General features: G+C 43.4%; 1 protein-coding gene across 7 annotated transcripts in view; it reads right to left on the bottom strand.

The window, feature by feature from the left end:
* LOC138566485 (cyclin-dependent kinase 17-like) overlaps positions 1-15364 on the bottom strand; it is a 1557968-nt gene that overhangs the window by 1095362 nt on the left and 447242 nt on the right. For all 7 annotated transcript variants that reach the window (XM_069643847.1, XM_069643850.1, XM_069643846.1 and 4 more), the window contains one exon: positions 6807-6863. In XM_069643847.1, the coding sequence (XP_069499948.1) occupies positions 6807-6863 (57 nt within the window). The remainder of the gene's footprint in view (positions 1-6806; positions 6864-15364) is intronic.

The raw sequence follows: 15364 nt of genomic DNA, 5'->3' as shown, positions 1-15364 counted from the left end.
TAACATATATTCAGCCTCTTCTGGAAATTCTAAAGACGCTATGGGTCGGATTTCCAGGTTGTGAAACTCTCTACCACTACAACTCTGGACAATGAACTCACTCTTGCAATTTCGCCGAGCACTGAAGACTTTTCTGTTTAGGTAGATGGCCCTTTGCATTCTGGGGGCACTGTTCTGAATTATACCATCTACTATTGTTTGTTTGGTGCGCGTTATGAATACAAAAAAATCAAAAATCAAATCAACAAATACCAGATATAAAGTACCTGCTCCAAGTGAACTCCCATGGATGGTGAAATCCATTTGAACTTTCAGTCTAAAATCCTGATCACCCGCAATAACTCCCTTTTTGAAGCCTCCATGAAAGTCACTGATGGAGTTGGTTTCAGTTATCCATTCCACCAGTCTGCCGAGTATCAATTTACCATATATTTTCCCTGTGGATTCAAGTAGAGAGATTGGGATATAGTTTTCTGGTGCATTGTGCCCCCCTTTTTGTAGATGGGGACAATCTCTGCCCTAATCCCCTATGCCAAAACTATCTGATTTAGAGATGGTATTAAATAAGAGGTGCAGGTATGGGACTCAAACTGTTGGCTTAGCTTGAACAGATCCACCGGGATTGTGTCTGGGCCAGGGGCTGTTCCTCCTTTATGGCTTATTAAGGCAACTCTCACTTCTTCAAGAGAAAACCATGAAGTACCCACACCTCGACCAACATCTATAACCTGAGATATCCTTTTTATACATCACAAAAAAGTGAGCAAACCAGACATCTTCAGTGATTGCAATTTTCCGTAAATTACCTTCCTCTCCACCACCATAGTATGTGATCTAACAGAAAGCATTCTGATCTTTCGTTCTGGTTGCCATAAAAAGTGCTTCTCATCTTTCAGTGGCTTGAGAATCCTGTTTTACACTTTAATAATATGTTGATAATAGTTCCGTTTTCGCTCTTCCACAGTCTTGATCAAATCCACTTGTGCTCCCTCTATTTCATTAATTTAGCTGATACCGCTTTTGCAGGGTCCGGTCAAGTTATTTCTAGTTATCATTATTGACTCATTCATTTCTCAAAACCTGTGATTAATTTCTCCCCCTCAGACTCACCCCCAGAATCAAAAACTGTCTCAATATTTAAACATAATATCGGAGGCATGGTTAAATTGAGGGCCACATTTTCCTATTTCAACATCTCCTGGTATTGGAACTAATTAATACATGACTTCAACAGAGTGTCCCCGTTGCCTTTACCTAGCGTCAGCTCAACTGAAATAGGATTCTGATCACTTTCACTTCTTGTGTGCACTTTAAGACCAAATATTGTTTTCTAGTTTAATAGAGCAACTAAAAAATAATCAGTATGACTCCTCATAGTTCCTTTCTGGTATGTGGAGTTTGGGTGGACTATTTACACTCCCTTAGCCAATTCTTCCTATAGGTGGAGGATGGTGCCTAACAAAGTTACCAATTAGCCTGTGGCTATTCATGAGTGGTTCCTCGAGGTCCCCCGTTACCATCCTTGAAAACTGGGGGATCTGTAGGTTAAAAGATCTCTTGGGCCAAGGTCTTGTATGTGCCTACCTTCATATTAATAACTTCCTTTCTAATAACCTACTAAGGATTTCTCTGTACATCTTTTTCAGAACATCAAGCTACACATTTTGACTTACTCGCTGTCCGTGATCCGCGGTATTCTTTAGGTAACATTTCCATAGTGCCTAACGCTAAAAGGTTGATTCGTTTGCATTAGCAAACAGCTTTTTTCTTAATTTACACATCGTTCTTTTTCACAGAGAACATTGTAAAGAAAATGCCATTCAAAGGTTAGTGAAGCAGATGAACATTCACATTATACACACATATATTCAATTTTTAATAATATGGAGTAGCTCACCATCACACTCTATATTTCTTCCTCTCTCTTATTTCTTCTCGATTGTGGGGTATTGACCTTCTGCTATGCAACTTATGAACTGATTGGCCTGAAATATCGGTAATGTATATAACAATGGATATCCACATGTATATGTATATATTGCTATGTACGTAAATGGCAACATCCATAAATGCTCACCCTTTGCGAATCACACCCCGGGGTGATATGAATTTGTCACACGGTTGGAAATGCACAATGATGATGATACATTACGTTGATGATTAGGACTGATTTGCTTTGACACAAACACTTATGGTATTGTGACTGACGATTATAGTTTGATATGAAAATTATACGATCACAGGCCCTGAGGAAGGACATTATTGCCCGAAATGCATAGGACAACAATGTGACATATTTGCTGCATAAAGTAACAATAAATAGAATTCAGATGATTGTACTTCATACATTTGTGAAACACATCTTTTGAACAAAACATTAATATTTGAGTACTTGAATTACTGATTGATACCACTTTATCGTGGTTAACAGGGTGTGCAGCCCACAGCGCTGGCCTCAAGGCCAAGGTCTCTTTTTCTTGAATTATTAGGATTCTACCCACCTGCTACCAAGAACCACTGTATGCACCCATTAATAAACTTTGTTCATAGCATAACTTCCATCTTAAAACCCACACACTGCGATGGCATTAATTTACCTGTTTTACTGCTGCAGTTGTGGACCAAACTAATTTCATGTTCCAATCCAGGTTTGGGGTCAAACCAGCAGATGCATTGTGGTAGATGTATACTGTCCAAGAGGCAGAGGGCCGGGAGAGGCATACTAAATGCATTCCTTTGCAACAGGCTGCTTTGATCTCGAGAGACCCCGATTACACTCACATGTTGCAAGCTACTGTAGGCTAAGCTGCCAAAAGCTGGAGAGGCCTTAATTACAATCCTCTGCTGAAAGCTAGCGAAGCCTAGACTGGGCTTAATTGGACACAGCTACCTCAGATTTCAACCAACTCCACCATGTTGGGCTGGGTGAGCTTTCATAGGTAGCAAGTGTTCCATCAACTGCCTTTACTATGAGTTCCTGCTTTGTGAGGTTTTTGAACCTTTCCATGCTATCTTGCTTTTGGCTACTGAATCCTGCCAGCTGTAGCTGCTTTCTAGATTCTGTACTGTTTTCTGTTAAAGCTACTAATTTTTCTGATGATATTTGTGCTGCCTATCTGACTTTCTTCAAAACCTTGTTCTGCTGTTAGCAGCGACCCCTTCCCGCCCCACAGACTCACCTTGTTTCTGGCAAAGCGGTCCCACCTCTTTCTCTCTGCAACCTATGTTTCATGCTTTACTTACTAGACTACCGTCCATAGTTTAAAAGTACCTGCACTTTAGTGAACTTACTTTTCAAACCATGTAATCGCTGGTGTTGCAGTGACTTCTTGTTTTGTCTGTGCTAGTGCAGTGAGTTTTAGGAAGCACATATTCGCTGAGTTTGCAGCAAACTCTTGTCTCGTCTATGACTAGTGTGGCAACAAGGAAAGAGACTGACCAAGTGGTGCCATGGTGATTATTATAGGTTTTTATTTAACAAAAAAGATGAACCTATCTGTTCTTAACTCTAATGGGGTTTCCCTACCTAAACTAAAGAAACTCGGGTGCTAGTCTGGCAGTCCAAATCAAAAGGCAACGTCTCACCCAAAATCTCCTACTCTATCCCTGTCACTACAATAAACAGTAATGATGTTCGGGTTCTTATCGTGACACAGGATAATGACTCCCTTATCAAGTCCAGCCCGAAGACAATTCTGGGGTGTATCTAGGAGAATTTTCTGTTTTGCACATGTTTTGGGGTGTTACTTCTTTGCCAAAGATTCTTCTCGAAAGTTCTCAAATAAACTCTGTTCTCGTCAATGATACTCCCAAAAAAACACCTGAGGATTTCAGGTCTTCTGTCCACATTCGAGACTATAACCCCTCAAATAACATTTTGGGGAGTAGGATTTCGCTTTTGAGGACCAAAATACTTCACGGTCAATGAGGTGAATGTCATCTCCTTATTGCCTTATACTGTCTTAATTGGTTTTCTAATAACTTTCTCAATTACCCCTCGGCTCCCTCCCGGATTTTAACAATTCCGGTTACCTACTACCAGCATCGTAATGTCTCACCGGTTCTGCTGGGGATCTCGTGGCGGTATATAGATTCTCTCTGGCAGGGCGCTCGTCTCTGAGACCCTGTAGTGTTTACTGCTCTGATGGTGGTAACTGACTCCATTGTCCCTTCCATACCAGTCAGGCATAGACCATCACTTGGGATTCTCCACAGACTCGTTTTGTCACCCTTGCAACAAATCTGGGGTAGCGGTCTCAGCGTAGTTGTTGGACCGCACGGGCCACCCACTACAGGTAATGCCACAGCAATACACTCTTCGTTCTTTCATTGGCATACTCTTTGTCATTCTGTTGGGCTGGGTCCCAGCAAAATATTAAAATGCTTTCCAGGCGTCTCACCAATTAAATCTGTTTCTTTCGCCAGGGCATTGTATCGACTCTTCCTGGTCTCGGTCTTACTTTTGTCCAACGACCCCCAGATTCTGCTTTTGTAATAGTTGGCGTTCTGCCTCTAAGCGGGACGCCTTCTCCAGTCTCTACTTCTGCCTCTACTGCTACCAAGACTTAGTTGGCCTGCGAGATGTCCTTGTGCGTTTCCTTGAACTGCACTCTCCACGTCTCTCTCCTGTCGCTTGCTTCTCCCTTCTTCTGAGCACTCAGTCTCTCTCTATCGGTCTCGGCCTCAATGTCTTCCTCTGTGGTTTCCTTTCACCCTTGGTCTTGCTCGCTGTTGTTTCCAACGTCTTGTAATAGCAAGGTCCGCCCTAGCGTGATGTCAGCTTCAATGACTAGAGCTCGTTGAGCATTTTCCAGCCTAACTGTAGCATTCACAGCCTCGTTCTGGTCCCGGTACTTACATTAAGATCATCTGATCTCGTACAAAAACACACAGTCTCTGATTTGAACCCAGGTAAAGGAGATCTAGATGATGTTAGTACCTTATGGGGGTCGGGTTTTCCTCGACTTGCGTCCTTGTGCCTGGAAGGAAGTTCCTCTTCATGAGGCCCTCCCGCATATTTCCAGCCCTAGGGAGACTTTAGGTTAGTGGCCGCACCTCCCTAGCCTCATGCAAAGGGGAAAAGTGACTATATAACGGATTGTTACACTAGTGCACTGAGTATTAAAGACGATGTATTCGCTGAGTTCGCAGCGACTTCTTGTCTCTGACAAGTGCACTGAGTTTCATGAACCACATATTCGGCAAGTTACCAGCAGACTATTGCCTTTCTATGGCTAATGCTTTATGTTTCAGGATATTCTTAGAACGTTTGATTTCCCACCCTACTTCCATACTAGTCCCAGATTACTGTTCTGATTCTTAGTCCAGGATTTCCTCTGTCAGCATTCACGCATGCTTTCTTAGGGCTTCTACATCTTCCGACTACAGGCTTGATCTACAGTTTCTGCTCTTTGCTTCTTTTCTCTGTCTGACCAATACTTGGTTATTTCTATCCAGGCTGCTTTTGCATCTTGATTACAACTGGTCCACTGTTGTGTCACACTGCTCTATCCATAATGCAGCGTGACTCCTTGGTTGGCCTGCGTTAAGATCAGATAAGTGAAAGACTTCTGTTGCCTTGGTATACTCTGTTGGAGTCTTATCTGTCTCAAAATATGGTCTCCAGAATTACTCTTACACCGAGCACAACCATTTCATCAGCAAGTCCTATGCATGATGTTGCTGCATGATCGTTATCAAGGGTAATCAGCTGGTACTGATCCCAATGGCTTTCCCTACTCTTCCTAGAGACCCCTTATATTCCAATAACCCTTTTTTTTCTGATCAATCCGGGTTACCCAGTATATTAGCCTGCCTTCTTTTTCTCTCGGTGTGACTTTGCTTTTAGCCAGCCACTGCCCATACAGTTCTCCACAAAGATCAGCCTGGAATGTACCCTGTTTCTCTTATATGCATATACCTATTGCCTTGTATGCTCCTGACAGAAATTTAGTAATGAAAAAATTAAACAAGTAGCAAATCGCTCTTATATGAAACAGTTGAAATCGACAAAAGCGAGTAACAGAAGATTTGTTGCTGAAAAAGATGCTGGGGAAAAAATAAATCTTTGGGTTTTGTAGACTTCAAATGTTTAAAAAAGCCACAGTTAAGCACTCAACAGAAGAAAGACAAGAAAGGAACTAATGAAGACAATCAGTAAAAGAAGGAAAGGAAACAAAGGCCTGCGTATCGTCAGCATAAAGTTGTACATGAAAGCCCTAAGAGTGAATTAATTAAGCCATAGTTACAATATGTACAGTAAATAGAAGATGACCTAAAACAGAATCTAAGAAATAACAATTGCCTATTTAAAATTGGAAAACAGCCCGATTGCAAAGAAGAATTGAACTGAATAGCCAGATCGGGAAAAATAGAAGGAAATACAGATTCAATCAGAGAGTAGCACAGGATCAGTAGAAATAGCAGTCTATTTTGTTCATGCAATTACAGAAACAACCTCAAATTCACAGAGGGAGAGAGAGAGAGTTTTGCGTTTTTTGTAGCTCAAATCTAGCTCGGGAGATAGTGTTGAACATGAGTTGAGGTATTTAGCCGAGCAGCACATAGGAGCAGGGTTTTCAGTTCTTTCCTGAACTGCATTCAAGAGGACTGCTAATGGGATGGAGTGTGTCAGTCTCAAAAATATATATACAAATACTTATTTTCTGCCAGGGTTCCGAATAACATCTGTCTGTATATGTCCTCCGTTCCTCACACTTCTTTTTTGGATTTCCAAAGCTTATTAAGTTCTAACAATTTTATGTTACTGATAGTTCAGCATTTGGAAGAATTACTCAGTTACTCACCTCCCCAAGTTTGTCCAGTTTGATATAGGTCTCTAATTTTCCAAAACCAATTTCTGACTGAAATAGAAACATAATTTAGAAAAAATTATAGAAAAAAAGTTGTTTTTAAAATATTAGAAGATAACATGATTCAACCATTTATAAGACAACTGTGAACAAACAGCACTACTTTGCACTGCCCTTGAAGTACAGAAACAAATTTAATCATTCAACTTAACATACATGTGCCAGCAAAATGAATGTTGGAATGTAAGCCTTTCCTTGCACAAGAACACTATTCCTTGTATGTACGGAAATATTGTTTGAGACCATGCATTCACAATTTAAAAGCATAACTCTGGAAAACATTAATGAAAAACTAGACAGTCACTGAATACTAGCCACCTGTTCGAAAGGTAATTGCCATTTTTGTTGAAAGTGATGGGACGAATCACAAGCAATTCCCCAAATTCCTCATGTTTCCAAGTAAAGCCTATATTATTTATTAGACATGTACATTATATATCACATCCTGGTCTTCCCTGTATGAGTTCTTATGTAATGAGAAGTGCCCTAAACTAAGACAGATGCTCATTAACACCAAATTACATTTGTTTAAATAGGATTTAACATAGTCTATCAATTTTCCATGCCTTTAAATTTCTCTGTGGCTGTACAATTATGCGACAACCTCCTATGATCTTGATCATACTCGTGGAATATAAACCCCAGGAGGGCAGAGGGAGGTAAGTACACACAATGCCAGAAATAGCAGCCATGGGGTAAGGAAGATTTCTGTAAAGGTAATAGGGCTATTATCCCTAGTCCATTTTCCTCACCACCGTCCTTATATAATGAAGATGAACAGTACAAATACAAATCAATGTCTTTTGCCGAGTCATCAAGGCTGCACACCTAGTGAGTTATTACAGAGAATTAATCGTATACATCAGAATAAAAATGTGTACCAAAATATGAACACTAAGCAGCATAGAGTTTCAGTTTGTAGTGCTGTTTGTGTGTTTTGGGAGAGGGCCATGCAGCCGCATTAAATATATTGTGCGATTGAGTTATGCATATATTTCCCTTGCAGAGCTCCCTTGGAACCGAGATGGTCCTGCCAGACCTGCAGAATGATATGAAGTACAAACAGACAACCATCAGAGACCAGAGCTTTCCCAAATAGTGGTTAACACCCTGCTGTGATGGGCCAAAGGTGGAGACTGTTGAAATAGTCCAGTCAGTTTTAGATAAATAGACAAAGCTCTTAATATACTGATCTATCTAGGTTTCATGTGCAGACACATCTATAACCTAATGCTCATGAAACAAATACTTTTGGTTTACAAAAAAGGTACAGGTTGTAAAACTACTTGACCAGACAAATTAGTATGGAGCTCCAATTTTCCCAATGCCTAGGCCTGAATTGAGAATCAAAAGGAGTCTGTTGAAGACCTCATGCAAGCAAAAGTAGAAACCACAGTGAAACTGAGAAACAAACAACTGCTCTGCGATTCTCAAATCTTTGGTTAAGCCTGAGGGTGAAAGAGCTCAATCTTGTAATTTTCAACTGACCATACTCAAATGATAGAAACCCCAGAAAGTAGAGGGAGGGAAATACACACACTGACCAGAAACAGCAGATTACTGTAAAAGGTAATCTAGCCAAAAACTCAAAATCCTTGACCGCTGATCATTGACAATAATACATTTAACGATACAATTCATCAGAAATGAATCAAGTAGCAGATTTCTATATTCCTGAATGCTAACCCCCACCACCCACCCTATCAGCCTGGAAAACGTTAAATTTTCAGGCCACCAATTATAGAGTTTGCAAAGAGTCAGCTGCATCAAGGACATGGATTTCAGAGAGAACTACAAAACCATACCCATAACTGTTTAATCAACAGTGGATCTAAAGAGTAATGGATCAGGAGGTTCTATCCACATTCGGCGAAATGGACTTGTCAAATCCATCTCCACCGAATATGTGTAGCCAAATCCCAGGCTACCGACTGGCCCGAACAGCGAATACTTCAGGACCAAAAATGTAGTCTGCTTTCTTTGTCCAGTGTTCGTTAAGCGACTAGGAAGTGATGTCGGTAGCACAGCGGAAGACACGGAAAGGAGGTCATTGGGGACAGAGCATGGGGTAATAGGGCCATGGTGCAGTGGAGTAAAGGCAAGGGTTATTGTATGGGTGGGCCCTATGGGGTCAGAGCTCCCTCAATAAGCATAGATAAGGGAGGGAGATGGGCTGAATGAGGTACAGAGGTTGATACAGCGGGTGCCCAGCATGGAATTTCGAGGAAATATTCTTTTGGGGGTGGGTGGGTTGGGGCAGGAGAAGTTCTGGCAGGAGGGCTTTCGTGGATATCTGATTTGACGAGTTTAACTTCGTTCGAATCACACAGATCCAGACCAGGGAAAGCAAAACCCTGCTCAAATGATGTTCAAGCCCATTTTTCCTCCCGGGACAATAGGTAGTATTCATAGAGATCAGATTGATCTTTTTCCTCACTCTGTGTGCAATTATATCCAGTAAAGGTACTTGGTTGCCCCCTTTGCTATCAGTAGACATTTCCCAACCATCATACCAGAGACTGAAATCAAGGGCTACTACTAACAGGAACTTTTTTAAAGGCAACATTGATTTTGAACTACTGGCTTCAGATTTAGGATTACAAAGGGATTACAAAGGAAACATAAGTGTTGCTGCCATCATATCACCCCGATACCTTGAAAACAAAGAGCAGACATGGTTTAATTTCATCCAATTTAAGCAATACTGTTTTGCACTGTTCATTCCAAAGTTGTGCAACCCCTAACTGTGTGCAAATAAACAGTTTGTGTTCCACGCCTACAGTCCCTTGTTTTGTCTGCAGTTTCCTTATTCCCAGTCCACAGTTTGTCCATAAATCCCTTGATTATAGCACATCATGTATCCATAGTTTCCTTATTGCTAGTCTGTAATTCATTGCAAAATGCCTCATTTCCCGTCGTAATTTCCACCCTGCTCTTCCAGTCTTCTCTATCCTTCTTCCTAGCTTGAAGTACTCTTGCTATCGCTTCTTGTTTTTGGTCTCGTATCTTACTTACACTTCATGTTATTTCCCAGGATATTTCTGTGAAGATTGGCATTTTTGTTTTTGTCTTCTTGGCCTCCTTTGTCCAGATTTTGGTTTATGGAATTTCCAGCAGGCAATCCCGGTCACTTTCCCTTGTTGTGTCTTTGTTTTGTCCACTGTGCCGTATTATTAACAGGATGTATAACTAATACCAACATAAAAAAAGGCAAATGTCTACGCAACACTAGGTACCGTTCAAATATTCAGGAACCAGCTAGTACACACTCAACACCGGCCCCTCAAAACAATATCTCATCAAACCACAAGCGTTGGTGCACATCCAAACACTAGTTTATTAGTTAATGGGACAAGGAGTCACAATAAAGCAGACAAGCTCCAATACTTCCCGAGGGTATCTATAGATTAGTCTTGGACTGTAGAGAATTGAATGCACATTGCAGGACTGAAACGGCGCAAAACCTGCAGAGGTTTGGCCCTTTTACTAACATTCAAACATACAAATATAAAATATAAAACAAAGCTTGGTTTAAGAACTGATTATTTTCACAATCTCTGGTATGAAGAAAGCTACAAAAGTACCACTTTCAAAAACCAAGGAAAGCACCTTTGCTTCCCTTTTCAGTTCAGGGGTTACACACTCAGTCATCAGTCATGATTCCAAGAGCAAGAGGAGTAGCAGACATTCTAAATGATGTACATTTCTCGGAGTGTAATTTAGCGGAACATTTGGAAAAAGTAAACAATGTGATAAGCAGATTGGTATCTAAATATCATCTATTCAATTTCAAGATATCAAAAATTTCACATTGTAAATTGTCACCGATATTCTCACTCAGATGCGGGACAAGGTCAACCCGCAGATTTCCTTGAATAACATAAACCCCTCTCAGACGAAGCAGGCAGTCTGAGCTTGGAATCTGGCACAATGAGAACTGATGGACAAACAGTGCTCTTGGGGGTGAGGGGCAGGCGGGAATTATATGCGCGAATCATGAACAATGCACTGATAACGCAAGTTTAGTTTCAGATTGTTAAAACTAATAAAGACATTTTTTTTAAAAACAAACCCCTCGTATGCTAAACCAGTTCCAGGCTCTGCTAGGCTTGCTCAATTATGGAAGAATGTATGTTCCAAATGGTGTAGCGTTTGTCAAACCAGAGTATGCACTAATACATCGAAACTTCCACTCACCGGACAGGGAGAGTGAACATACAAATATCTTGCACCATTTTTATAACTTGGGTTGGGGGGTTGGGCGGCGGGAGGTGGGGGTGCTTGTGTGCCTGAGCCAGATGGCCACCACGAGTCTTGCCGCCTAAATTTATCATGCTTTGTGCTGCTGAACCGGGTCGGAGATGGAAACTGCCTGTGGATAGCAGACAGGAGAGATGACCGGCTGATTTCTAGTGCTCTCGGGGTCGGATGCCCCAGATCTGCTGCAGGCGACCAGTGCTGCATACATTGCTGCCAGCTCACAAAGGTCGAGGCGTCGGGCGCCCACTACACTGCCCCCGAAGTTGCCATACTGGAGGCCGAGGCAGCGGAGAACCACATCGGCCGCGTCCCGCTGGGAGGCACGTTAATGTGCAGGTAAGACCTGCCACAAAAAACAAACAGGGTAGTCCGCCTCATGCAACACCCTCCGAAGCGGACTGCAGTGCATGCCTGCTGATCACGCTATGCTCCGACACACCTTGTCAGCGGCCCGATAGGTGAGGCGGCTTTGCAAGGATCGGGCGCAGCCGGCGGTACACATTAATGGTCCATCAGAGTCGGCTGCCGAGGGGGGTGCCCATCGGGGGACACCACAGATGCTTAGAACACAGCATAACTCTAGTGTATGAACGCCTGACCCTTCATCTTAGTTTGAACAACCTCATTATTGCAAACGCTTTCATATAAATGGAAATGGTGGTGGTGTGCGCAGTGTGGCGGCAGCATGCCTGGAGCATGGGCAATAAGGAAATGTTGCAATGCAATGAACTTACACAGGCGCCCTGCGCCCTCCATGACTGCGATGGCTGCTCCAAGACAGAGGCAAACTGTTGTATGATGCCAGACCTGTAAGCGGGCTGTAGACGCGGAATGCACTGCTAAGGCGATACGCCCGCCGACCAACACCTGACCCGCTGCTCCAAACTCACTTCCAAGGGAGCCTCTAATACCCTCCCAGTGCCCCAAATTCACGGAGCGAACTGCACCACATCATATCTCGAACACACGGCTTGCAGCCACTTTACTTGGGACAGCCAGCTCCAGCCACTGCATAGCCACGCGCAGTCAAAGTACGGGGGAATGCAACAGGTGCCACCGGCCCCTGAATCAGACAGTGGGGAGAACAGCAACCCCATCAGTACACCATTATGCCGCTCAGTCAGACAACTACCAAAAATGGAAATACAGATGCAGCTGCAGGCGATCCTGAATGAAATGAAACTCATTGGCCAGCGGACGCAAGAAACTAATATTGTTCAGGATATAAAAAAGGAATTGCAAGATGTGGACGCCCATCTGAATGCCCAGGCCGAAAGGACCACGGACAATGAGCAACGAATAAGCACCCTAGAAGACAACTACAACACTGTCGCCACGGGTCTAAATGGGGTCATTAAGAAGATGCAGCACCTAGGGGCCAAACTGGAGGACCAGGAAAATAGGTCCAGGCTCAACAATCTTCGCCTCATGGGTCTCTCAGAAAACACTGAGGGGGCTGATATTGGGGGAGCGGGGGTCCTAAATGGCTTCTTGTAAGACAAGCTGCATCTAGACGACCCTCACTCCTACATCGCCGAAAGATTACACAGAGCCTGCATCCCCAAAACAGCTCCATCATCACAATGCGTCTGCTGACCTTTCAGCATAAATACTTATGGAAAATGCCACCATTCGAATCTTTAACAATTACTCTCGAAGCCTCCAGGCGCAGACATACGTTCAACCAACTTGAGGCACTGAAGGGTACAGAATATAAACACTACCTTAAATTCTGGGCAGTATGGTGTATACAATTTAACCGGCAATGGCACTCCATCGAGGAGCCTGAGGAGGCAGGGGGATTCTTAAGACAGTGGGAAGTAGTCACTGGATGGAAGAAAGTGGGGAAATGGCTCTGTGACTCAGAGCGCGACAAGAAGGGCCCCTGAATTGAGGACCGCGGGCTGCTCCACTTTTGGACATAATCCATGCTTTGATGAATATGAACCCCAGCGCTGCTCCTATGTCTGCCCTACTCATTGAAACAGTCTTTCGCTCTAGAGACATGGTGATGGCGGTGTGCCCTCCGGCCAATACCTATACACACTGAGCTTTGTGGATGGGCTCATCTGATCATATGAACGCATGAACACATGAACACATGATCATAGATAGGGAAAAGGATCGCCAGCTGACCTCAGAATTGCAGGTAGCCAAATACGCCCATAAGGATCGCCAGGTATATTCTCGCACGCTTAAATTGCAGTTTGATATTGCACACATTACCACACTGCGGGCATACAAAGCCTTTTCTAAATGGGCATATGATCTTTACACTGCATGGGACAGACCCCCCCACATGATGGCTCTCGGCAGGCAGCGGGGACAACTCATTGCGGAAATCAGGGATGATAACGGGGTTATACTATCTGGGGATCAAGCTATCAACTGACGATTTACAGCAAACTTTCGAGAACTAGAACTGTATGCAGCTCCACTGAAGAGGGATGAGAGTTGAGTGGTAGCCTTCCTCAACGAGATACCGCTTCCCACACTCTGCTAGGAGGACCTGGCCCTCTTGAACGTACCCCTTACTGACGAAGAGGTCGTTGGAGCTATACAGGCGCTGGCCTCAGAACAACAGCAGGTCTAGACGGTCTCCCTATCAATATCTACAAACTAATGCTGGATTCACTAACCCCCCCCCCCACGTCTTGGGCAGAGGTTTTGAGATGTCTTGGATTCCCATCCCCTCCCAACCTATTTGCTGTAAGCCAATATTGTAATTTACTACAAAAAAGGGAGGGACCCTACACTATGCGGCTCCTATCGCCCAATCTCTCCTATTAATGCTGACATGAAGGTGCTGGCAAAATGTTTAGCAGGCAAACTGGAGCGCTTGCTCCCCGGGTTATCCACCAAGAAAAGACAGGCTTCATTCTAGGCCGGCACTCCTTCACTAACATTCGCAAACTCTTGCATATCCTGCAAGGTGACTCGAACCCTGACAAGGTGTTTCTATCACTTGATGCTGAAAAAGCGTTGGACAAGGTCCTCTCCTCTGGGACTGCATGTTCGAGGTGTTCTGCAGATTTGGCTTCTCGGGCTCTTTTTGGAAATGGTACAGCTTCTTTATAGTGCACCTTGCGCTTTGGTGGTCACCAATGGCCTAATGTCTTACGCCTTTGCTCTGCACACTGGAACCTGTTAGGACTGCCACATGTCACCCCTTTTATATGCCCTAGCTTTTGAGTCTCTAGCTGCCAAACTGAGGAGTGATGAAGGGTGATACGGCATTACCAATGGAACAGAAGAAAACAGGATCTCGCTATACGCCGATGATGACATGCATTACTCACCGTGATAGCATTTCTGATGATTGCATCTACTTAGATTCACATGCTGTGCATATGGTCTGACATCCAGTGGTAACCACAGAGTATTGCATCTTGTCTTTCGAGGATCAAAAGGGGACGTTGGCATAGGTGTGTCTGTAACACTATTCCTATCGTGACGTCTAGTGTACCCAAAATCCCTCATGCGCCGATGTCCCCTCCGATTGTATTTTTTCTGTCATGAGGGAGCCCAAGGCTATTGTGAGTGAATACATAAAAGAGAAAGCAGTAAAACGTCTATGTTCTTTCCACCCGAGAAGGGAAGCAGGGTGGTCGCATGTGAATCTAAGCAGATGCAATCATGAGAAATGCTATTACGGTGAGTAATGCAGGTCATCTGATGCTTGTTAATCTGTATAGGTTCACATGCTGTGCATAGACTAGCAAGCAGTACCTGAAGGTGGGTTGTGAGAAGGAACAGTAGTGAAAAGATGTCTTAGTATTGCTTGTCCCACCTGAGAATCAGACCTAGAATGAGGGTCTAGGCAATAGTGTTTTGTAAAGGTGTGTGCAGAACTCCAGGTTGCCGCTTTGCAAATGGACTCTAGGGGAACATTTGCAATGAATGCTATGGAAGCCCCAGTGCTTTCAGTAGAATGTGCTCTAGGCTTGAAGGGCAGTTTTCTCTTAGCAAGAGTGTAACACAGTGTGATGCAGTTAACAATCCACCTTGAGATTGCTGATTTAGAGACAGGATCCCCTTCTCTACCAGCTGCCAGTGAAACCACAAAATTGGTTCGTCTTTCTCAGTGGTTTAGTTCTTTCCAGGTAAAACATGACTGCCCTGCGCACATCTAGTGTGTGCAGGCTTCTTTCGTCCATGTTAGTAGGGTTCTGGAAGAAAGTGGGTAGTTCAATTGATTGGTTCACATGGAGCTTTGAAATAAATGTAGGCAC

Source organism: Ambystoma mexicanum, chromosome 2p, assembly GCF_040938575.1.
Source record: "Ambystoma mexicanum isolate Mex_15411 chromosome 2p, UKY_AmexF1_1, whole genome shotgun sequence".
NCBI lineage: Eukaryota > Metazoa > Chordata > Amphibia > Caudata > Ambystomatidae > Ambystoma > Ambystoma mexicanum.
The sequence above is the reverse complement of the archived record's forward strand: the minus strand, read 5'-3'. Positions and strand labels throughout refer to the sequence as shown.